General features: G+C 31.9%; 1 protein-coding gene across 1 annotated transcript in view; it reads left to right on the forward strand.

Moving 5' to 3' along the window:
- Positions 1–1,569: 1,569 nt before the first annotated feature.
- LOC115884104 (putative ammonium transporter 2) overlaps positions 1,570–25,269 on the forward strand; it is a 30,884-nt gene continuing 7,184 nt past the window's right edge. The window contains exons 1-8 of the mRNA XM_030902593.1: positions 1,570–1,681; positions 9,393–9,479; positions 9,808–10,036; positions 14,950–15,149; positions 16,772–17,041; positions 20,652–20,722; positions 24,215–24,272; positions 24,325–24,402. Coding sequence (XP_030758453.1) covers positions 1,570–1,681; positions 9,393–9,479; positions 9,808–10,036; positions 14,950–15,149; positions 16,772–17,041; positions 20,652–20,722; positions 24,215–24,272; positions 24,325–24,402 — 1,105 coding nt within the window. The remainder of the gene's footprint in view (positions 1,682–9,392; positions 9,480–9,807; positions 10,037–14,949; positions 15,150–16,771; positions 17,042–20,651; positions 20,723–24,214; positions 24,273–24,324; positions 24,403–25,269) is intronic.

Below are 25,269 nucleotides of genomic sequence, written 5' to 3' on the forward strand. Positions count from 1 at the left end.
TATGACATATGAACAATTTAATTTTTGAAATAGATAGCCACATGTCTTCTCTTTATGCCACAGTGGCTGTGGTAATCACTAAATTTGTCGTTTAGGCTATATCGAATTTTTTGACAGGCAGTTTTTTTCCTCCAAAAAATTTAAATATTGTTTTTCTCAAAAACAGTTAATAGAGTGTTTCATATCAAAATTCATAATATTTTATATAGAATTTATGTATGTATTAAAAAATGGGGATTCCCATTTAAAATAAGAAAGTTGCTGTCAACTTCGGTATTTCCGGATGTGCCGGATATACGTTTTACTGTTTTTGTTGTTACTAATATTGTATTCATTTCCACAATGTGTATGCACCTTTCATGAAATCAATGATGGTCGATAGGGTACTGCAAGTTACCTTCGCGGATGATCATGTTCACTCGAACTGAAGATCGTTATAACATTCTCTGTTTTGAGGTTTTTTAGGTGCGCTGCTTAAATTTTTTGGTTGCGATTTTTTGGATTCTATTTCGTACTACGTCAAAACCCTCGCATCTACAATGCCGAAAGACATCAGCTGATCAACTAGTTAGTGCTGGAATGCGGACCAGCGGGAGGGGCACGACAATAAGCAGAGCGGCAGCTGCGCCCTTCGACATCATATATCTCGTAAACAGTGAAACGTAAAAAAAAGTTACATAAAAAACCTACCAAATTGATGGTAGGTTTTTTATGCTCTTTAATTTTAAAAACTTTGCGACAGTAAAAAAAATTGTTTCACCCGGAAACATGCAAAAAACTGCGTTTGGGTGATTTTGGCGCCCTCTAACTTTGTTCTCGTAAGTTTTAGGGGTTTGTTACTTAGAGATGATAATGTAGAGAATTTAATTCTATTCATTTTTTGTTCCATAAAATGTTCTATAGGACCTATATACGGTTCAGCCAGAAAATCGAATCCAAAATTTTTTTAAGTTTCTCAAAAACGGTGGGGTGGGGAGATACGAATTTTCGAATTTAAGCTTTTCGAGTGGACCACTTATGACTGGCAAAGTAAGAGAGCGGGGGTAAATTGATGGCAGTTAAAGTGCTAGATTGACTGTACTAATAAGCTGGGTTAAATATACGACCATCACAAACTGCACGTTTAAAGGCTCTGCTATCGTTTATATTAAGTGCTGGAGTAAATATGAAACTAGAAGGTAGCTTTTGTATAATTAATTTTCCTCATATTCATATTATGCGATTTGTTCGTAAATGCATCGCATGCATTTCAGTAATATCAAATGATTAAGCCACTCGACCAGTGTACAGAATGACCGACAATAGAATATACATAAATTATTCTCAATAATAAACAAAATTCGTCAGATTTCATTCGCTATATTTGAGATACGGCTTTAATTAAAAATATATAAAGCTAATTCTGTTTAACAACCTATCTTCAGTAAAAAGACTGAAAACATATCAGTTTACTCGGAAACAAATTACCCTCATAAAATATTAAAATGTTGTTGATCAGTTTGTGCACGCTCCTACTTCAGCTTGCGGTCTATATCTAAAAGTTGTCCAGAACCAGAAAGAATTTAGAAAATGGAAAACTTAACTGTAAATAATTACTCAGTGCCATCTTTGTTTGATATTACTGGTGAAGATAGTAATTGGATCATTACGAGCGCATTTATGATATTTACAATGCAAACTGGTGGGTACTAATATTTTAGATAAGCTGATAACAATTATTTAATGTAGGTCTAATTTATTAATGCGAATCTTGGTCTTGGATTTGCTCATCACCAGTGTTGGCAGTAGTCAGAGCTGCAACAAGTCAGTTTTAAAAAGACACGTTAAGAAGTCTTAAGCAATTTCTAAAATCAGAATGCAAATGATTTAAGTCTTAATAAGTTAGCCGGAGAGCTGGCGACATATTTAGAGAACATATTTTAGGCAAGTTAGAACAACAAAAAAAATAAAGTTTAATAACTTGTGAACCCAGAATCCTAAGTCTGGCTGGGGGGTTGGGGGTATTTCGCTACTGCGCAACCCATAACATTTGCAAAAAAATAAATCCAAAAAACATTCTTTAGGCAACTTGAAATTTGTTTATTCTTAAATTTTAGCATCTATTTAACCTAGAAATAAGTGTGCCAGACTTTTTTTTCGGGTTTAAAGTGTAACCAGACCATTTCAAATATGTTTAATTATTATACCTGGAAAACATACTTTAGGCATTCTAAAATTTTTACTGCGTGTTTATTAGATGATATTAAAAAATATGTGTTAATTGTCAGACGAATTCAATGGGATTTAATACTTGCCAGATGCGAATAAAGATTTTAAATGAGCGCGACAAAAAAGTCTTATGAGTATCTATAAGCGCCAGAAAGATAGTTTATTGAGACCCGTCGGCAGCCGATGCGGCTGACGTAACAGTATTTTGGAGTATGTAGGTACTTCAAATTTTCATAAAAACAATTTTTTTTCGGTTTCATTTCAATTATTTGCAGGCTTTTAATTCAGAGATTATTTTGTTGGAATTAAGTTACCATGTACAAATATGTATTTATAAATTAAATATTGACGGGCATAGTGTAAATAGTTTAGAATAATTACTGCAAATAAATATTTTAGTAACTACTAATTTTGCTACTAACTACTAAACATTTAAGTTGTGTAGTTTCTAAAAAAGTTACTAGTGACAAAGTTATTGTTTTTGATGAAGGCAGACTACAAAAATGCAAAAAACATTTTAAAGTGCGCCAACAACATGGTTTAAAATTTAAAGAAGTGGTTTTACCAGAAAACGTAGTCCCGACAAAAGGGTACCATGTACAGGGTGGGCCAAATTCGATGCTTTTAAATGGAAACACCCTTTTCTATGGGAGATGACGAAAACTAATATCGGTGTCTGGAGCTCAAGTTTCATCAAAAACATTATGGTGAAAACCGTACATCAATATCTGTTACCGTTTCAGAGTTACGGGGTGTTTTTTAAAAATGTGCATTTTTAACAAATCGCTGTAACTTTTTTGCTATGGAAAATTTTGTATTTCTATGAAAACATTTCCAAAGCACCTTTTTACGTAGAATTTAAGTATAATTTTTTTAAAATTAATAATTTAAGAGTTATCTATTTTTGGAAAGGTAATTTTAAATTCTTTTCAATAAATTAAAAATATACAAAAAAATATACAAAACTTTCTGTTGACAATTCTTAAATTATTATTTTTAAAAAAATTATACTTAAACCATTAGATTCTACGTAAAAAGGTGCTTTGGAAATGTTTTCATAAAAATACAAAATTTTCGATAGCAAAAAAGTTACAGCTATTTGTTAAAAATGCATATTTTTGAAAAACTCCCCGTAACTCCGAAACGGTAACAGATATCGATATGCGGTTTTCACCATCATGTTTTTGACAAAAATTGAGCCCCAGACACCGATATTAGTTTTTGTCTATCTCGTATAGAAAAGGGTGTTTCCATTTAAAAGCGTCGAATTTGACCCACCCTGTACAGTGCTAAAAAAAATAAGTATTCTGGAATTTTATTAAAGTACCTACCATTGTTAATCTTTCTAAAAAGTAAGTTAAAGTGCTTTACTTTTATGCTTAGGTGTTAAAATGACTTTTTTATATTGTCAATCAGGTCGCAAAAATTAATAATAATATAATATGTCACAAAAGTATAATAATAATTATACTTTTGTGACGTTTGAAAAAAAATATATTTTATATTATGCTAATTTTTAAATAATTATTCGTCTTTTTATTCTTTCAGATACAAAATACTTAAATTAAAAAGTCTTCTTATTGAAAGGATTTCAATCATACATTTTTATTAAAAAATGTTTCTTTTTATTTATTCAATATTAGTTAGTTTTTTTAAGTTTTTACGACTCCAAAATGCTGTTACGTCAGCCGCATCGGCTGCCGACCGGGTCTCAATAAACTATCTTTCTCGCGCTTATAGATACTCATAAGACTTTCTTATCGCGCTCATTTAAAATCTTTATTCGCGTCTGGCAAGTATTAAATCCCATTGAATTCGTCTGGCAATTAACACATATTTTTTAATATCATCTAATAAACACGCTGTAAAAATTTTAGAGTGCCTAAAGTATGTTTTCCAGGTATAATAATTAAACATTTGGAATGGTCTGGTTACACTTTAAACCCGAAAAAAAAGTCTGGTATACTTATTTCTAGGTTAAATAGATGCTAAAATTTAAGAATAAACAAATTTCAAGTTGCCTAAAGAATGTTTTTTGGATTTATTTTTTTGCAAATGTTATGGTGGGGCCCCCAACCCCCCAGCCAGACTTAAGATTCTGGGTTCACCAGTTAATAAACTATACATTTTTAATTATTCTAGCTTGCCTAAAATATGTTCTCTAAATATGTCGTCAGCTCTTAGGCTAAGTCTTTGACTTAAATCATTTTATTTCAAGTCAAGTCATTTTTGTAAAGACTTAAATCAATATAACGTTATTTAAGTCGTTTTTATGACTTAAGTCTATATTTTTAACTTAAATCATGATGATCTGCAAGTTATGTTAGTAAAATTACCTAAATCAATATAATTACCTTCAAGTTTGGTTTGGTTTGGCTTAGTGATTAGTGATTTTCTTACTAAGTATCATAATATTAATTTATTGTAGGTACAGATGAGACTAATATTACATAAAATAAAACGATTAATTTTCAGACTAACACAAAAATATGTTTTTTTTAATAAAATTTAACCAATTTTGTAATACTTTATATTATATATATGTATCCCTTGCAGTTGTTTAGATGTCATCGAATACATGTCTCAGTGGCGGCTCGTCAGGGTAGGCAAGGTAGGCGGCGCCTATCCTACAATTTTGTCAGAATTTAAGCGGTTTATTACATTCCATTATTTACTACGAGATTTACTATTAATTTTGCCAATACACAAAAATACTGTTAATACACGTTAGTGTTTTGTAATAATCAATATGAATTTGATATTTGTGGTCTTCTATATTAAAATAATCACTACCGTTGGCGTACGAAAACAAAATAATTTTGACCGTGTGCATATTGCCCACGCCCTTGTTCGGCGATTTCTCTATATTGCCTGTTATCAGTGTCGATGCACGACGTACGGCAGTCTTCTGTATGATTCTGCCCTGTAACTTATCGTGCGGTAGCGACCCGACGTGACGTAAGTCTGAGTTGTATCGTATTAGGGTGGAGCTTAGGCGAAATCTCCGATCGCCTTTGCACTTTGCATGAAGTCGCGGGAGCTCGGTAGGCTTAGAAGTTAGAAGGATATTTCGTCCCGATATTTTATATGATTTATTATACATAGTATTTAAAACTTTTATATGGAGATTCAAAAAACATTTACAGCAGATTAGAAACATTTTTCGGGTTTGTTCAAGACTATTCAAAATGATATAACCGGTTGTATTTCAAAACACGCCACAGAACTAATAGAATCCGAAATAAAAAGCTCGTTGTTTTATTCCGCCCAAGCAGACCATACAGAAAAGTGTGCTATTTCAATTCGATATATTAATAAAACGGGGAAGTCAAAAAACTTCTTTGCGAATTTTATTTTATTTTACGAAATATTAGATAACATTGTTATACATTTAGAAATAAAGTTTGCAGATAATGTCTTAATTATTTTTATTTATCTATTGCTGATTCACAGAAATTTAAAGAATACCATAACAAATTTCTAAAGCATTTATAATATCTGATTTAACTTTTACCGCAATGTTATTGACCAACATAAATTAATGAATAAATTGCAGGTATTAATAATAGATATGAAAATTTTCGATTATAAAATAATTTAAGAAGAATGATTCTGGAAATATATTTCCAGAGAGTCGAAAATGGTTTGTTTTGATTGTTACTAGACCATTTACAAGTACTTGGGTTGAGAGACATTTTTCATGTTTGAAATGCATTCAAATTTACAGTAGAAATTTTATGAAACATAAACGTCTATCGCCACTTGCCTTACTTTCATTCTAAATAGATATTTTCACAGTCCTTCAACAATCTAGTGATTTTACTGATATAATAATAAATAACTTTTCTTTATTAAGAGGTCCACTCATCAATTTAATATGTAAAACATAATTATTCTTTCCTTTTTTATTAGTCTCGAAATATGTATATGAATAAGAGAATCTGTTTTTCTTTGTAAATTTAATTGTCTACATACTTACGAATTTTTAAGTTTGCGTAAATAAATAAAATAAAATAAAATCCTATGATGTACTCCATGATACTATTATCTATCTTATTTATCAAAGTACTTACAAAAATTAGTATCTGAGGATATAAAAAAAATTATACCTGCTTGTACATTATGTCAATCATTATGTCGTTACGTTGAATGCTGCTAGTTTTGCTATAGTTTTGTCCTAAATATTCTTGTGCTATGTTTTTAACCCAGAGATAACGTATATTTACAAACTGGGTTACGGTTTACGGTATTATGTAAATTTAGAGGGGGGGGGGGAGAGGAGGCAAACAGATGCAACTAAAACTTGTCGCCTACCCAGTCCCACGGATCTCGAGCCGCCACTGACATGTCTATTAAAAAGGGGTATTTTGATCACTATGTAATATATTGATGGCACAAACTAAGGGGTGGAGGATTTTAAGTACTCTTCAATATATTCGAGATAAATTGATTTTGTTCGTCTTTCGGGCTACATAACGGAGTCGGGGATTCACTTGATAGATAACAGACTCACTACGCACGTATAATACGACAAATAATCAAAACCGGTTTCGAAAAACTAACGTTTTATTTGCTAGTGGTATTGAACATTGTTTTTTTTATTCTGCTGCTTGGCTGGCGCCTAACAGTTTAAAAAGGAATGCTGCTGTTAAAAATTTACCATAAAAATATATAAAAAGCTGACTTAAGCTTTTTATAAAAAGACTTAAATCTGACTTAAGTCTTTTATAAAAAAACTTAATTTTTTTCAATGGCTTAAATCTTTTCAAAAAATAGCTTAAATCTTTTTCTATTTCGGAATAAAGATTTAAATCACAAATCATTTTGAAAAATACCTAAATTTTAAGTCTTAAGTCAGCTTTTAAAAAATGACTTAAAATCAAATGACTTAGTGAATTAAGTAATTAAAATGATTTTAATCAAAAAAAGACTAAATTTTTTTATGAGCTTGCAGCTCTGGTATTAGTTGTGCGTTTCTCCAGATATGTTCTGCGGTACGGTTTGGAATTTGTGTTGCCGATTGATACATTTTTCCTCGACTCGTTCGAGTCTTGGTCTCGCCGATTTAAAGGTTGATTCTTACTATACCTTCCGTATCAGCTCCCTTCAGTTTCCCTTCCGTTTACGTAAAATATTATATCATGTAAATAAATAGGAGTATGCACACTTTCCGTTCCGTTTCCTTTCCGTTCCATATTTTTTCTTCCCATAAATATTTTTGTCGGACGGAGTGAAGCGTATCGGAAACAGCGTGGTCAAGTTCTTACATTTGTACCAGCTCTGTTAATATTTTACTTATTCTTTCACCTCTTAATTAAATCTATTGCCTTTTTTCAAAATATACACATTTTTAAAATAAAACTTTCGTAATGATATAAATTGTAAAATAAAAAGTATGGAATTGATACGGAACTGAAGGTTCAGTAATTCGTCAATACAGTAAAAAATACGGAACGGATATACTACTAAAGGTTGGTTCTCACTATACCTTCCGTTTCCATTCCATATCCATTCCATATCCGTATTGACGCTACGTAAGCTTCCGTTCCGTATCAGTTCCATACTTTTTATTGTACAATTTATCATTACGAAAGTTTTATTTTAAAAATTTCTATCTTTTGAAAAAAGTAATAGATTTAATTAAGGGGTGAAAGAATAAATAAATATCAGCAAAATTTTAACAGAGCTGGTACAAATGTTACAAGTTGACAATGCTGTTTCTGATACGCTTCAGTCCGTCCGCCAAAAAAAAGTGTATGGAAGGAAAGGATATGAAACGGAAGGGAAACGGAACGGATAGTGTGCATTGTCCTATTCATTTACATGATATAATATTTTATGTGAACGGAAGGGAAACGGAAGGGAGCTGATATGGAAGGTATAGTGAGAATCAACCTTAACTGATACAGAACTTTTTCGGAACACGGAGCCATCTTGTATGTATGTATTTGTATATGCGTGTTTATTTAAATACTAAAGTGAAAGCAACGAATTTAAATGGGTAAACTTTGTAATATGTCTTATTAAAAATACAATGCAAAAAGTTTTATAAAAATTCGTTCACAGTAAATGAATTCCGAGGTTTGTATCCCATAAGGGCTTGAAGCACTCCTCTATTGGTTATTTAGGCAATTTTTGTGTAATGGTGAGGGTCTGCAGAACATTTTCACCATTCTTTTTTTAGTGCTGCTTGGCGACGTATTTCCGGGGGCTCCATATTTGACAGGATAGGCAGCCATTGTATCGGTGTGGACTTCACTGTGCCTGATATAGGCCTCATAGTTTCGTTCAGCTGGCTATCAATAACATTTATGTGAGCACTATTGGCCCACACAGGCCAGCAGTACTCTGCGACCGAGTATACGAGTGAAAGCGCAGTAGTTTTCAGCAAAGGTGCGTTTGCTCCGCAACTTGTTCCAGATAGTTTGTGAAGCACGTTGTTTCTAGTTTTCAACTTGGAGGCAATTTTAGTTAGATGTTGTTTATATGTTAGGGAGCGATCCAGTGTCACGCCAAGATATTTTGGGAGATGGTTGTATTGCAGCCTCCTCTTGAGCCTCCATGTATGTAGAAACGTTTCTAGCATTTGCAAATCACGAGTGAGCACTGCTTGCGAGCTGTTAAAATCATTCGATTGGGTCACTAGGACTATGTTATCAGCGTAAATAGACTTTCGTGCTCTCGTTTCCCGTAGATCAGCAATGTATAAATTGAAAAGGAGCGGGACCAGTACCGATTCTTGTGGTAATTCGTTATTTAAATTATATAGTTTGTTTACATTTCTATTTAAGTGAACTTATTGGAACATCTGGCTAGACAGCGTGCTATTTAGTAGTTTTGCAATTAACTTAACTTACATGGTATCACCCTTATGACTTTAAGATCATTTCCTTTCGCCATACCGTATAGTACGCTGATGTTAGATCGATGAACACAGCGATGGACTTCTTATCTTGAAAGCTCCTCTCCATGAGTTGTTAGCGCTAGCACTTCGATTTGATCTGAAACCGGCCTGTCTAATAAGAATCTGTTCTAAAATAGTTGGTGCTAGTCAATTATAGAGAAGTCTCTCCAGCAATTTGCAGCGAACATTTATGAGTGCAGTGTAGACTTGAAACACTTGATTGATTTTATAAAAAAAAAATAATTAAAAACAGTATGGTCAATAAAAAACTTTTTTTCAGGTTTTGGTATGTTGGAATCAGGATGTGTTTCAATCAAAAACGAAGTAAATATTATGATGAAAAATGTGGTGGATATTGTACTAGGAGGTAACTTCAATTTCGTAATATTAAATTTGAAGAGTTTTGAATAGTATACTAAATGTCAAATACATAGAGCACTTAGCAAGGAAAAATCATTATTATTATGTACTTGTTAACATTTTTAACAACAATGATACATGATATTACACGATTTTCCTGGTGAATATGTGTGTGCAAATTCAGATTCGCTCTGTATAAGCAAATAACATTGTAAGGAAATATCGAAAAAAAGTATACAAAAAACACCCTTTATTTTTCAAAAACCCCTCAATTATCTCCCGAATTATTCACACTTATTTACTGACACCCCGTTATCAGCTCATTTTAATCGTAGGTTTAACGTATTGGATCTTCGGATTTGCAATGTCGTTTGGACGGAGTCCTTTAAACAACAAATTTATTGCCTTGGGAGATTTCTTCATCGATCCAAGCGTAAATGACCCTTTAAAAGGACCAATATATGCGGCATTTATTTTCCAGTTATCTTTTGCGACGACGGCTACTACAATAGTGAGCGGAGCAATGGCTGAACGCTGCAGTTTCAAAGCGTACTGCTTGTTCAGGTTAGTTAGGTATATATTTATTATGTTCCGACACAGTAACAACATTACCCAGTTTTCTTGAAACTGGGAGTTAAATATTACATATTAAATTAATTTTGGAACTCGACTGGTTTAGTTTTAGTAGATTAGTCCAACGTTTCGGTTGCTATAAGATCTACAATCTTCAACTCGAAGATTCAATGACTGAAGTAACGAGACAATCCCCTGCGCTGATCACTTCAAATTCATAATACAAAAAGTACTATTTTTAAAATTACACTTAGGGGTTGGAATCTTAGTTGTTACAAGAGCAAAATAAAACACTAATTCACCACAGTACAATACTACTACTACTACTGCCATTACTCTGCCATTACTAGAAAATAGTCACGCAAGGCGTTTTCTTTCATGAGCTTTTCTGTAACTGAAAAGCCGATACGTGATGTTATCTGCCTACCGCACTCCTGACATTCAAAAATCTCATTGCTTTGTTGCCTCTTTACTTTTTGGTTGTCGCTGTTAACTGAGTTTACAATTCTTCTCCATTGAGTTCTATTGTGAGCTGCTTCTTCCCACTCATTCTGCATGTTAATCCCCTTTAAGTTTTCGTGAAAAATGTCCTTATAACATACGTTATAATGGGGACAGTACAATAAAAGACTTTTGCACGGACGCGCATTTCGCTAACCATGCCAGCATCATCAGCAGATAATTGAAACTCAATTATTAAACTTTTTAAAATGCTGACCTGGATATTACTTATTTAAATCTATCATGTTGCTCGATTTTCCTTATTCAATATTAATTAACTTAATCATCAATATTGTTACGATAAATGTAATGAGATTAAATAATGTAAAACCCCATGAGCGGACTTGATATTAGTTTAACAAAATTGTGTTGTTAAAGTGCACAAAACAAAAAAAAATAAATGTTGCATATTATTGTACTCAGGAGAGTGAATTTTTTCAAAACCTGAAATAAAAATGTATGTCCGTGTATAAAAAACAGGTAACCCTGATGATAAAATAGCTATGAGAATGCGCAATTAGTTTTTCGATTTTCTAAAGAGTAACGACAGGAAAAAATAAAATTGAACACCCTGTATACTGAAGATAAGACATATATGCATAGACTTACATATATGAAATTACGATCATCAGTCTAATCAACTGACTAATTGTCAATTGATTTGGTTTGGTTTGGTTTCTAAAAGACTCAGTCACCTACTAACTATAAGACTCACAGAATGCCAGGCTACGAGATTAACTACGCTGTTTTTTGTGAGTGGGTGGTAAAAAACCTTTTATAGGCGAATGGTGCTCGTTCCCATCACCATCTCGAAGGAGATTATCATTAAGGACCAACCGAACCTGGATTTTTAGTCTCGGTCGAGATCGAGAGAATAAGAAATTCTCAGCCGAAAACCAGACTGAGACCGAGACACGATGCAATATTTATTCAATAGTTTATTATATGAAAAAAACATCTGATAATAATGTAATAAAAACGTTTCTTGTAGAAACGATTTTAATGGGATTTAATACTATAAAATTTCTAATACTAATAAAATTACTTTTTTACTCTTTGTTATAGGCTAAAAAAGTATTTTTTTCCTCATTGCATCCTTTCAAATTATGCAGTGTTTCATCATATTCTTTCTAAATAGTTGTTTGCTAGAGACGCTTGTTGGTGGTACAGACTAGAAATGTACCAAGACAAAGCTTCTATATGTGTGTATAGATATACCACCTTTGGTGGAATATAATAAAGAAACAAAAGATCCTGGCCAAACAATACAATACGATAGAAAAAAAAACGGCGTAAGCGATGGCTATGAAATGAAGATCGCTGTCACTTTATATGTAAAATTATATGGGAAATGTCATCGATTGTCATTTCATAGCCATCGCTGACGCCGATTTTATTCGATCGTATTCAAAGATTCGATCATACGATATAAGCTGCTGGTTTCAGTCTTCTGTATGTAGGTGAATAATTAGACACACAAATTTTACTTATTAGTAGGATATACGAGTAATTCATATAAAAGCACAATTCTGTTAAATTTATAAAACTTACATTAATAAGATATTAACGTCTAAAGGTGCGTCTAGGCTTAAGCATTTTAGCCCGAACGAACAGAACGAACCGAACGCGCAGAGCAGAATTCGCTAAGTCTGGACGCCGAATTCGGCTCGGGGACAGGTCCAGACTTAGCGAATTCGGCTCTACGCGTTTGGTTCGTTCTGTTCGTTCGAGCTAAAATGCTCAAGTCTGGACGCATCTTAACATTTCGTTCATTGTTTACGCATAGAAAAATGAAGGCGGTTCTTCAGCCGTCCGAGAAATCCTCTTCGTGATTTGATCAGATCATATATGGATCAAATATGATCCATTCTTTTTTTTTTTTTTTTTTTCGACTTCGGACGAGTATTTCATTCATCCACGCAGCGATAGGCGGAGCAATACGCTAAAAAATAAGCTAATTTGACGATCGTCAGCAGTCTCGGCCGTGGCCAATAATCTCGGCCTTTTTATGTCGAGAACGAGATCGAGATCTCGGTCGGACCTTAATTATGATAGAGGCGAACTCCAGACAGTATAGGTGTCGAATGTTACCCACTAAAAAAGTCCACCTCCGAGGAACATATATGTTACGGTTAAGGTCCGATATTCGGTTAATATCCACATTACCCGGTTAATTTCGAGAATAACACGCAACAAAACAACCAAAAACAAAACCAAACCCAAACATTAACCTGTTAATGTCGATATTAACCGGACATCGAACTTTAACCGTAACATATCGTCGGCTTTATGACGAAAAGGCGTATCTCGATTTTTGGCGATTTTGAGATATCAACGTGTCATGACATGCCCAATGGGTCATATTTTAATATAGCGAATTTGCGCATCTCAATACACTGTCTCCTTTTTCATTTTATATTCGTTTATAAATTTGCCCCATCTCAAATTCTACAATTCTTCTTTATGACGAAGAGACGTATGTTGAGATAGGGCTCTTTGTTATATCAATTGTTATACCAATTATTATACTACAAGACAGATGGAATTTCAGATAGGTCCTTTTGTTTTGAGTTATCAAAATGCATGGAGAGAAAATCACACCATTCTACGTAATTGCTTGGGACAAAATAAAACTTCTATCGTGGCAGCAGCTCTCTTTTACAGTGTGATTTTGAGTCTGTTTTTTGCCAAAAACCATTGTTAGAATGAGCTAGTCTCTGCACATAGCTGTATCGGGTATGTAAAATATTGTCCGAGAATAAATGGTCGAAGGAAAATTGATCGAAAGTAAAACAACGAAACGAAAATTGAACTAATGGAAAATTTCCCGAAATCATAATTTCCCTAAGAACATTTTAGCGAACCAAAAACTTGCCTGAAAAATACAATAATTTTTATCTCATTATCATTGTCAGGCCTTTGGGAATTTTTGGAAAATTTTATTTATTGTGCCTACCATCATCCAGCATAAACACGTAGAATGGAAATCGAATTTGTTATCATTGAACAGGGAAAACAGAAACTGTTACTCCACAGTTATTTCTATCAAAAAGGCACGAATGAAGAAACATGTTTTGTTTTTGTTTAGTTTCGTTTTTATTAAATGGACCGTGTGTTTAAATGCACTGTATTAATGCCCTCAATTAACTAAAAATGTATTAGTTAAAAAATGTATTTTTGTATAAAAAACAATATTATTAAAATAAGCTAGATAAGAGTATTTTAATTGATTACTGTTTTTGCTTCTGGAATGAAAATTGTCTTTGTTTTCAGTTGATCTAATCCAACGCGAATAAAAGTATTTAAAAATATTTGTTTCTGATTTTTTGGTGATTTTCAGATTTTTTCTTGTATGCATGTATTGTATTTTCTTGTATGTATTCCATAATGTGAATACTGTATTATTTTTTCCTTATTAAGAACACTTACCATCATTTTTAAATTTATTTTACATGGGCGTATGTATACTATTCGTTTGGAAATAAATTGATTATTATTATAACAAAAAGGCCTATCTTAATTAAACAACTAAAAATAAATTATTTATTAGAATTTACGCTCAATTTATCTTCAGAACGTTTCCTCAATGTCTCTGTTTAAGTGTTAATACAAAAACACTATGAAAAAATTAAAGACTTTACATTTATTGGCAAAATAAGGTAAGTGCTTTTCTTTAAATTGCTCTCCTGAAAAGTAGCAAAAATCGAGATACGCCTTTTCGTCATAAAGCCGACGATATGTATATACAGGGTGTCCCAGAAATAAGTGCAAGTATTTTAACTTGTAGCATAGTTCAACCCCAGAAACACGCCTATGAGGTCTTATTGCGAAAAAAAAATGTTGAAAAAAGTTTTTGATTTTTTTTAGTTTTTAGCTTAAAAACATAATTACTTGATAATACGGCAACATATGTATTAGATTAAATTTACAAAAAAGAAAATCCAGAAAAGATGCAGTGGTTCTCAAAATTTTAGCAAAAAATCATTTTTTTTTGGAAATTTTCAAAGTAAAATAACTCCGTTATTTTGGACTTATTTGAAAACGATAAAGAGAAAATATGTTTCTTTTATCGAGATCTACCACCCCTTAAAATACTTGCACGTATTTCTGGGACACCCTGTATATTATACACCTTATACTCCCCTAGTAACTAACTAACTACACACATAATGTTAATTTCAGCATGACATCGATCAGTAATAGCTATAGTCTGTCCAACGAGAGGATTCCTGGCAGTAAGAGTTCTCTCTGTTACTTTAATTCACAGGCAAATTTTAGTTTATGTTGGAAATCTTTCCTGACTCGTTGGACAGACTTTCATTGCTCTACAGAAATTCAATAAAAACAATGCAAGCCCGAAATATGAGTTTTATTATTAAATTCTCGTATATTATATTTTGCAGTTTTCTTAATACGGCAATTTATTGCATTCCTGCCGGTTGGTTATGGGGTGAACACGGATTTCTAAAACAAATGGGAGCCGTGGACATTGCTGGTTCGGGTGCTGTCCATCTACTTGGAGGCAGTGCTGCTTTAGCTAGTGCAATGATGTTGGGTCCACGGCTTGGTCGATATGATAATGGAAGAGGTCCATTACCTCTAGGTATATTTATTATATTATTGTAAAATAATATAAATGATACAGTCATATAAAATTGTATCTACATAGGAATACTTTAACGTTATAATAACTTTAATGTTAAAAATTATTCTCTGTACCCCTCTTTAGATCAGAAAAGAATGTCTTTATATTAAAATCTTAATTTTTCAAAGAATAATTAATATGAATATAATATGCTGGCTCGCTTTTAAGCGACTTTAGTTTAATCAATTGTCAATTTTGTCAACTGTTATATATGTCAACACTGAAAGCTCATATCGTATTCTCGGTATTCTAAACCATTAGGGTATTCGACACCTATACCGGATGTCTAATATAAATGACTAGAACTTTTAATTTTTAAATGGCACCCTTGGTATTTTTTACTTTATTCGATAGAAAATGACACTCTGAATAGATAACTTTTGACATTTTTGTTTAAAAAGATCGTATACTAAATTTATATCTAGGGTGCCATGGGTGTGTTAAAAACACTAATTTTTAATCAAGTTTAATGTTTTTCGTAAATTTTCCTGACCAGTTAAAAGATGCTCAAATCGTATTTTTTAATCATGTGATCATATCTCAATTTTTTCAAATGGAACGAGGGTGACTCATTATTAGCATATTTGGAAAAAGCATTTTTTTACGAAAAATTTGATACACATTTCGTACTTTTCGACTCAAATTTTCATTATGAACCGCATGTTCCAATTTCAAATAAACCATATGCGAAAATGTCAAAAGTTGAATGATATGTCATTCTATTCAGTGTCATTTTCTATTGAATAAAATAAAAAATACAGAGGATGCTATTTAAAAATCAAAAGTACAGCCATTTCAGGTGAGATGTAGCCATTTCAGGTGAAACAGGAAGTGATCGAAAACAATTGAATACATCAATCAATCCTAATTTATGTAATATACTAACGTACCAAATCTCTTTTTTTTTCTCTGAAAAACTAAAAAAGTTATAGGAGTGAGCCACTTTTGAGAAACACCCTGTATATACGACGCCTATATACCCTAGTAGGTATATACCCTAGTAGCTATATACATAGTACAGATAGTCCAGCGACAGGAACCCCGACGGTGACAGTTGTATCATCATTTTAATTCATAAGCAAAAAATGTATCTATTTTCTGTCATTTGTTTGATGTCGTCTGTCAAAATATTGCTTTTGACTGTATTGCATTTTTAGTTTCCACGACTAAAATTTAAAAAAAATGTTTGATTAAAGTTTTACTTCACTTTTTGAAATTCCTTATTGCTTATTAAAATTTTAAGTAATAAATTTTAATATTTATTATTTAAAATTTTAATAATAAATATTAATTTAACTTGAATTTAACAGATTGTATTTAAAATCAAATATACACTGAGATACCCTGATTCATTATTATTAAAGCTATTAACTGTTATGCTTCTTAAACAACGTGTCTAAAATTAATTCTAAATAATTGATTACCGTTAAACAGAAATAATTTGTATTATATTAACCAGAACACCTTGTGCTTAAAATAATTAATCTAAAGATTATGGCCCTCTAGATACATCTAATGCAAGTTTAGCCAAGGATACCCCGTATACCAAGTTGATTTTATAAATTAGGTGTGTCTTCTAGGAAATCCTGTAAATGCGGTTATGGGTTTATTTGTTCTTTGGTGGGGCTGGTTGGCATTTAATTCCGGGAGTACCTATGGACTCAGCGGGGCAAAATGGCAATACGCCGCCCAAGCAGCTGTAATGACCATGATGTCATCATTCGGCGGTGGTACGGCAAGTATACTGTATTCGATGATCAGACTAGGAGGTCGAATTGATGCGATGGACATTATCAATGGCATTTTGGGATCATTAGTAGCGATTACAGCTGGCTGTTTTTTGTATAAAGGTTGGTAAAATAAGCACTAAAGCCATAGGTTGTATAATATGGTTTACTACCGATATAATAATACACAAAATAATTCAGATTCGGCCATAAAAGTCCCATGTACAGGGTGTTCCAAATTCGACCTCATCATTGCGATCTCGGAGACTAAACTAAAGATACAAGATCGGTTAAATGGAGGCAAAGTTGTGTAACTGGATGTTGATCAAAATTAAAAGTTTAAAAATTCCGAATACTACCGAATATTTAAAAAAACACGAATATTAGCGATTTCATTTTTATTTTTTTATGACTTTATTTGAATAGATATAACGAAATAAATTTTATATATACAGGGTATCCCAGAAATAAGTACAGATATTTTAAGGCGTGCTAGATCTGGCCCAAAAGAAACACATTTTCTCTTTACCTTTTTTAAAATAACCGAGTTATTTAACTTTGAAAGTTAAAAAAAATTGTGACATTTTGAGAGCCGCCGGGGGAAATCGACAATTTCCCCCGGCCGCTGTTGCCATATCGACTAGAAAGACTTAAAAACTACTTGCCAAATTCCACACCACTAAGTGGATATGATTGCCAGTGGCCCTACTTCTCACATTCTACAAAATAAATAAAACAAAACTTACCATACATTAAAATAGGATATCCCGATAGCAGATCAATATAATTGCAAAGCTTTCTTTTTTCCTTTTACCAGTCTTAAAACTGCACCTTAACATTACGCTTAACCACACTTCACTTCACTACAATTCTTGACAACACTTGATTATGCACCTGAGGATCCAAACTTCTAAATCCCTCAAATGCTGAAATTTTAATCATGCGATGTAAAGACATCGAGTTGGCGAGTCATCAACTCGAGGGAGGAGGGTCATGGTCAGGTCCTCACAATAGGAATCGACCTCAAATCCCAGGAGACAACAGAGAAAGAGGGACATATCCTCTATTATAGATACGGGACAACACCAGTATCAGGTCTAAGGATAAACCAAGTTAAAGAAGTGGAGAAAATGGAGACAGATTCTCCAGCCTCCATCTCACGAGTTCCTCAGCCGGAGGCAAGCTCCTCGACTGTGAAAGGCTGCACGGAGGGCCAAACTCCAACCGTAGAAGGGTGTGTACCCTCGGAGGAAGAACTGTTGTCAGAGGAGGATGGGAAATACCCTGTCTCCTCTACAACAGGGGTATGATGGGTTATAGACTGTGTGATGACTCAAGGAAGGGGGGCACACAATAGATATTTAAGGTCGCAGTGATTAACCCCCCCTCTTACTCATTCTACATTCAACAATCATGCGATATTTCATAATTAATGAATTTATGATTCACATTTTATAGTAAAATATTAAAAAGGGCATTATTATATTATTTTGAAGTTATTAGTTGATTCCAAATTTCCAATTTTTTTGCAAATAAAAACTCATAGCCGTGTTTCTGGGGTCGAATTATACTACCCCGAAAAATATTTGCCCTTATTTAAAACTCACCCGGTATAATTTTAATCATGCGATATTTCATAAAAAATTAATTTATGATTTGCATTTTCTAATAAACATATTTAAATACATTTTATTATTTTAAAGTTATTAGTTGATTCTAATTTTCTATTTTTTGCGAATAAAAACTCAGACGTGTTTCTGGGGTTGAATTATACTGCCCCTAAAAATATTTGCCCTTATTGAAGAGTCACCCTGTATAATTTTAATCATGCGATATTTCATAATTAATGAATTTATGATTCACATTTTATAGTAAAATATTAAAAAGGACATTATTGTATTATTTTGAAGTTATTAGTTGATACCAAATTTCCAATTTTTTTGCGAATAAAAACTCATAGACGTGTGTTTCTGGGGTCGAATTATACTATCCCTAAAAATATTTGCCCTTATTTAAGACTCACCCTGTATAATTTTAATCATGCGATATTTCATAATTAATGAATTTATGCTTCACATTTTATAGTAAAATATTAAAAAGGACATTATGTAGGCAATTTGGTATTTTTCATCAAGAAAAAATAAATGTATTGTCTAAACGGGTAAGCGATAATAATTGTCACAATCTACATTGGGAGAAAAGTATCAAAGAGCCCAGATTGTTGAATAAGCAGCGGCAGCGGTCCCAAGACTGTTTATGTTTTAAACAAAATACCTATAAGTTCAGTTTGAGAAATTGTCTTGAACCGTTTGGTACCGTTTTTTTGGCGTAATCACTTTAGTAATTTTTTTAATAATTTTTTGTAATTATTTTGTCTGCAATATTTTTCTTCAATATAAGCCATCCTAAATCTTAATTTTATTTTTTTATTTTGACCCGGAAACGCCTACAATTATTATATTATTTTGAAGTTATTAGTTGATTCCAAATTTCCAATTTATTTTGCGAATAAAAACTTTAACGTGTTTCTGTGGTCGAATTATATTACCCCTAAAAATATTTGCCCTTATATAAGATTCACTCTGTATAATTTTAATCATGCGATATTTCATAATTAATTCATTTATAATTCACATTTTATACTAAACATATTAAAATACATTATTTTATTATTTTAAAATTATTAGTTGATTCTAATTTTCTAATTTTTTTGCGAATAAAAACTCATAGACGTGTTTCTTGGGTCGAATTATACTGCCCCTAAAAATATTTGCCCTTATTTAAGAGTCACCCTGTATAACTTTAATCATGCAATATTTCATAAATAATGAATTTATGATTCACATTTTATAGTAAAATATTAAAAAGGACATAATTATATTATTTTGAAGTTATTAGTAGATACCAAATTTCCATTTTTTTTTGCGAATAAAAACTCATAGACGTGTGTTTCTGGGGTCGAATTATACTATCCCTAAAAATATTTGCCCTTATTTAAGACTCACCCTGTATAATTTTAATCATGCAATATTTCATAATCAATGACTTTATGATTCGCATTTTATACTAAAAATATTAAAAAGGACATTATTATATTTTGAAGTTATTAGTTGTTGATTAAATTGGATAAACTAATAATAACAATAATTTTAGAAAAATAAAATTGGAAATAATTTCTTATTTTTAAAATATTTTTTATTATAAATTTATATCTGGTTTATTGTGTTTGAATGAAATTGTTAAGTAAAAAAAACAATCACCCTGTAATCAAAATATTTTTTATTAACTTTTTTAGATGTTATTATATTGAAATATAAGTCGGCTCAAACTTAAAATCCCTATCCATCATGAATATATATTTTTTATAAAAGAAGAATGAAATTATTGGGCAGACCTACAGTAAGATTACTTGATGAACTAGCGATCCTGAAAAAAGAAAAAGGGAAGCAAAGGAGCAAAGCAAAGGGAAGCAAAGGATTTTTTCAGGATCGCTAGTTCATCGTTGCTGATTCCTCCCGTATTGATGAAGCCGGAAGGCAGAAACACTAAGTGTCTACGGGTAGTCGTATTTTAGCCATGTTTCATGGCTAATCTTACTGTAGGTCTGCCCAATAATTTCATTCTTCTTTTTTATTATAGTCCCCACGATAACATCTTTTGTTTATTTTTTATAATATAAATTTAAATAACATATACTGGCCTTATATTTTATTTTTAATTTAACGCTTTTCAGGTTGGGAAGCATTGTTAATCGGAATTATAGGAGCATTTTTAGTATGTGGATCAATGCCAGTGTTTGATATGGTAAATACAAAAAATACCTCTAGAATATTGATAGTTAATAAAGGCGAATTCGGTGTTTTTTATGATCTTATTAAGTAGGTTTACTATTACTTGATGATTGAATTGATGACATTTTTATAGTTCGACAGTAAATATAATAATTTCAATAGAATACGCCTAAAATATCGTCAAATTCTATATGATTTAATATTAAAAATACCTTTAAGATTAAATCCAAAGACTTTAGTACTGACATGAAAAGAATTTTACTAAAGGTTATTTTCTGATATGTGGTTTATCTCTGGGTCAGCTTGTGGGCTATCTGTCTAGCGGTTGAAGTTGTTTTTACTTTTACTTAAAGGGGGGGACATGGTGAATATACAATGACATAGTTTCTCAGAAGACCCGGACTCGCCAAAAAAGTGACAATTTGTATTGGAATAAAATAGCATATTGTAAGTTTACGTGCAATGTTTTTTTTTTAATTTGGAGCTGTACAGAGTGTTTCAAAAAAATACTTAAGATATAGCAGAGTCTAGTTTTTTTAACGCCTTATATATTATTTTTTTTCTATTCTAGAAACAAAAATAAGATCTGTTTTAGTTAATAAATGTATCAGGCAAATATAAGGTTTTATGTATTATATATTTGTGTTTAATTTAATATATTTGACAAATTCTAGAAATAAAGAGCAAATTTTAATAAAAGCTACTTAAATTAAAATTTATTCTGTATGAAAAAAAAAGTATTTTAAGTTAACTTTTCCCTTTTGCTGCTAAGGCTAATTGGTCGGGGCCCACTTTGTTTACGCGAAATCCGAACCGCGGTCAGCGGCCACATCCTTATCAATGACCTACCGACTTGGCGAGTGTCTAAATCGACTTTTACTCAGTAGATATCCGATTTTATCCAGCCTCGAACAGGCGTTAATGAGCAGTGATGTATCAATAGATTTTACACTCTTCCCACGGAAAAACAGAACGACAAATTTTCTGGATGTTCGCCTTTCCATCCCCTCTCATCTTCTAACGTCGCGTCGTTTAATTTCGGTGATCTATCTGGAACCAATGTTTTGACATAGCTGGGCAGTTGCCCTATCCTGTATAGCAGGGTGGCCAACTTTTCTGTATATAAGATCGACTTTTTACCTTAAATATGTGTCGCGAGCGTGTCTAAAATTTATTTTAAATAATTACTAGGTTTAAACGGCAATAACTTGTTTAATTTAAATAAAACACTCTTTATATTTTATAAAAATCAGATGCACAATTTAATTGTCTATCAAATTGTATTTTACCATTTTTTACCTATCTCTTCAAGTGTTTGTAGAAAATGCATTTTCTTATAATTTAGACCTCATTTATCAATATACCCATGGAATATTGACATATTAGATTATTTTTAAAGACGTAACATATTAACGATATAGTTCGTTTATTTCATTAAAAAAACTGTTTAAATATTTGTTAAAGAGGACCAATTAATATGATCCCAGTATTCAAACTACATTAATTGACTGTTTGCGTTGATTAATAATAATTGCTCCAAATACTAAAAAACTGAATTTTGTATATGTAAAAATGAAGTAAAATTTTTGTGGTGTTACTTTTTACCACACTGTCTAATGTGTGGTAAAATGTAACACCACAAAAATTTTACTTCATTTTTGACGAATCCTTATTTATAACAAAAGAGACGTTCGTTTTCATAACTTATTATTATATTGATTTCTGATTCAAATTCACATTTATTTAGAATAATTTATTAACTAACACAATAAGGTACCTATGTAAATAATTAATATTTGGGCGGAAATACTGGCGGTATATTTAATTAATGGTATACTGTTTTATAAAGATTTAAATTAATATCATAATAATTTATTAACGAACACAATTAAGTATGTAATTAATTAGTATATGGGCGGAAATAATGGTGTTATATGTAATTAATGGTATACTCTTTTATAAATATTTAAATAGTTTTCTTTTTGTATACAAATGGGCTAGTAATATTATTGTTTTTAGCACCTGTACATTTTGTACATTTGTTGCTTTAAAAACAATCTAAAATGTCAATATTCTATGGGTATGTTGGGTATATTGATAAATGAGGTTAAATTATAAGAAAATGCATTTTCTACGAAAACTTGAAAGGATAGGTAAAAAAATGGTATTGTTACGTTTTTCGTCGGTTCCGTGTGGATAGAAAGTCACAATTTATTTAAACACTATTTATTTAACACTAATTAACAAAAACAATAACAATAAAAGACTTAAAGAACTATTTACAAACGATTAACTAAGAATTTATTTTTGAATTTTAGCGCGTCAACTGTACTCGTCTATTTATATAACTGCCCTCTCTAGGCCCCAGCCGCCGGCTTTTATACCGACAGCTAAAGATCTCTAGAATAGTCCATAGATCGTTAGGTGCATAGAGAAGGTTTCGAATATTCTCGTGTACTACTCCATTCCAGTGTGACTCGATTTTTCTGGAACGAATGAATCATTACGGTGTCTATTCTTTAATGCGATGTTAAGGTTATCTGAGGACGGGGCATATAGTTAGGTTAGGTCGAGTCCACACGGGTCCGCAACAGTATAATACATTTTGATAGACAATTAAATTGTGCATCTGATTCTCCTAAAATATACCATTTCAACTAAATAAGTTATTGCCGTTTAAAGCTAGAAATTATTTAAAATAATTTTTTAGACACTCTGTATAAGGTAGTATAATTTTTATTATTGCAACACAATAACTGATCAATAAATAAACTTCAGTAAATATTTTGTATTAAAAACTTTGATACCCTTGGAGAAATGCCTTTATTTTTTTATTGCAATTTCACAAAATTGAAAATATTTCAAAAACGGTAAGGTTTAAGTATGATAAACCTAAATCAAATTTATCTTTATTTTAATCGTAGAAAATAAAAATGTAATAATATACAGGGCGTTCCATTTAAAAAAATTAAACCTTTGATATTTTTTTATTTATTTGGGACACCCTATATCTTGTAAAAATATTTTTAAATTGTAGCTCTGATAGTCCTTCAACGAACCAAAAACTTACAATTTGTAAAAATCTAATCGTTTAGCTACAATACTCCGTGTCGTAAGTGGTGAACAACCCTGTATGTTCAAAACTATTTTCTACTTTTAAATCACTTATTAAGTTTTCGAGATATACAGGGTGATCCGAATTGTAACCGGGAAACTTCGCAAACATATTCTCCAGATAAACATAAGTAAAAAAGTTCGTTTAAAATCATATCATATGTTTTTGATGGTATTTTATTTTTCTGTGACACACTGAAGAACTCCAAATAATTTTAAAATGTATTACAAAAAATTATTTTTAATACAAATTGTCTCGTTCCTTGGAATCCTAGCTGTCCCAGCAATGTAAGCTGGCCGAGAAAGACTATGGAACATAGTATGAAAAACATTTCTTAATTAAATATTCTCTCGACCATGTTAATATTAACAATGATTAAATTTACTTTAGATGCATATTGACGATCCTGTTGGTGCTAGTGCCGTACATGGTGTTGGGGGAATCTGGGGTAAGTTATAGAGTTCCAAAATACAGTCAAAATGGAGCATTACAAATTTTAGGAGTAATTGCAGTGGGAATTTTTGCTCAGGACCCATATCCGTTGGGTACTACAGCTCGCAGAAATGGATTAACAAAAGGTAATTGAGATTAATATTCGACTAATTAATTTAAGATTCATAATCGTTATTATACACTATACACCACAGATTCGGAATTCTAGACATAGACCTTCACCAAGACATTTCCATTCTTCTCTGTTCTCAGTGATTAATATTCAGTTGATGTAAAAAAGGAAGAGACAGGTTTATAGAGGGCAGAAGTAAGAAGAATAATAATTTTCGTTGTGTATTGAAAAGTGGTCATCAAAGAAGGAACACTTAAGATGGCGCTTCTGTAACAAAAGTTCTACATTAGAAAGAAGCGCCAAAATTGTTTATAATAGGAAATAAATAGAAAGAGAAAAGAGACGATAAAATACGCGATTTCTGAAGGCGCGTGTTGCCTCTCTTTTTAACTAACTTCACTTTATAACCGCTAAGTTGAGTTCGATCCTTTATAATTTGTTAGCGCCATTGTGGTTATTTAGTAAACCCCTATTTTTCCCATTTCGTAACCACTTTTTCAAATAAAATCCTTTAAGAGACGTTTCTCCTTGCATAGACAGGGTACATCTAGATGGCGCAGACAACCTCGGCTTCATTTGTCTTTTTATCTGCTCTCTTAGTAGTCGTTTCGAATTTATTTAGTCTATCTGCCATAGGATTGACCATTGATATTATTATCCGTTCCAGATTTTCTGCTACATGTATTTTCTTTACGCATTAAATCTCCGAGACGAATACATCGAGCGTTTTCATCATTTTCTGTTGCGATTTGTACAGAGATGAGCAAAACTGCAATTCTCCAATAGCAATTGAAACTGCTATTGCGATTTTTAAATCGCTGCGACTGTAACCTGCAATTGCGTCGTATTGCGAAAATATTGCGAAAAATATTGCGTCGAT

Source organism: Sitophilus oryzae, unplaced genomic scaffold (assembly GCF_002938485.1).
Source record: "Sitophilus oryzae breed Bouriz unplaced genomic scaffold, Soryzae_2.0 scaffold_2014_pilon_pilon, whole genome shotgun sequence".
Classification (NCBI taxonomy): Eukaryota; Metazoa; Arthropoda; class Insecta; order Coleoptera; family Curculionidae; genus Sitophilus; species Sitophilus oryzae.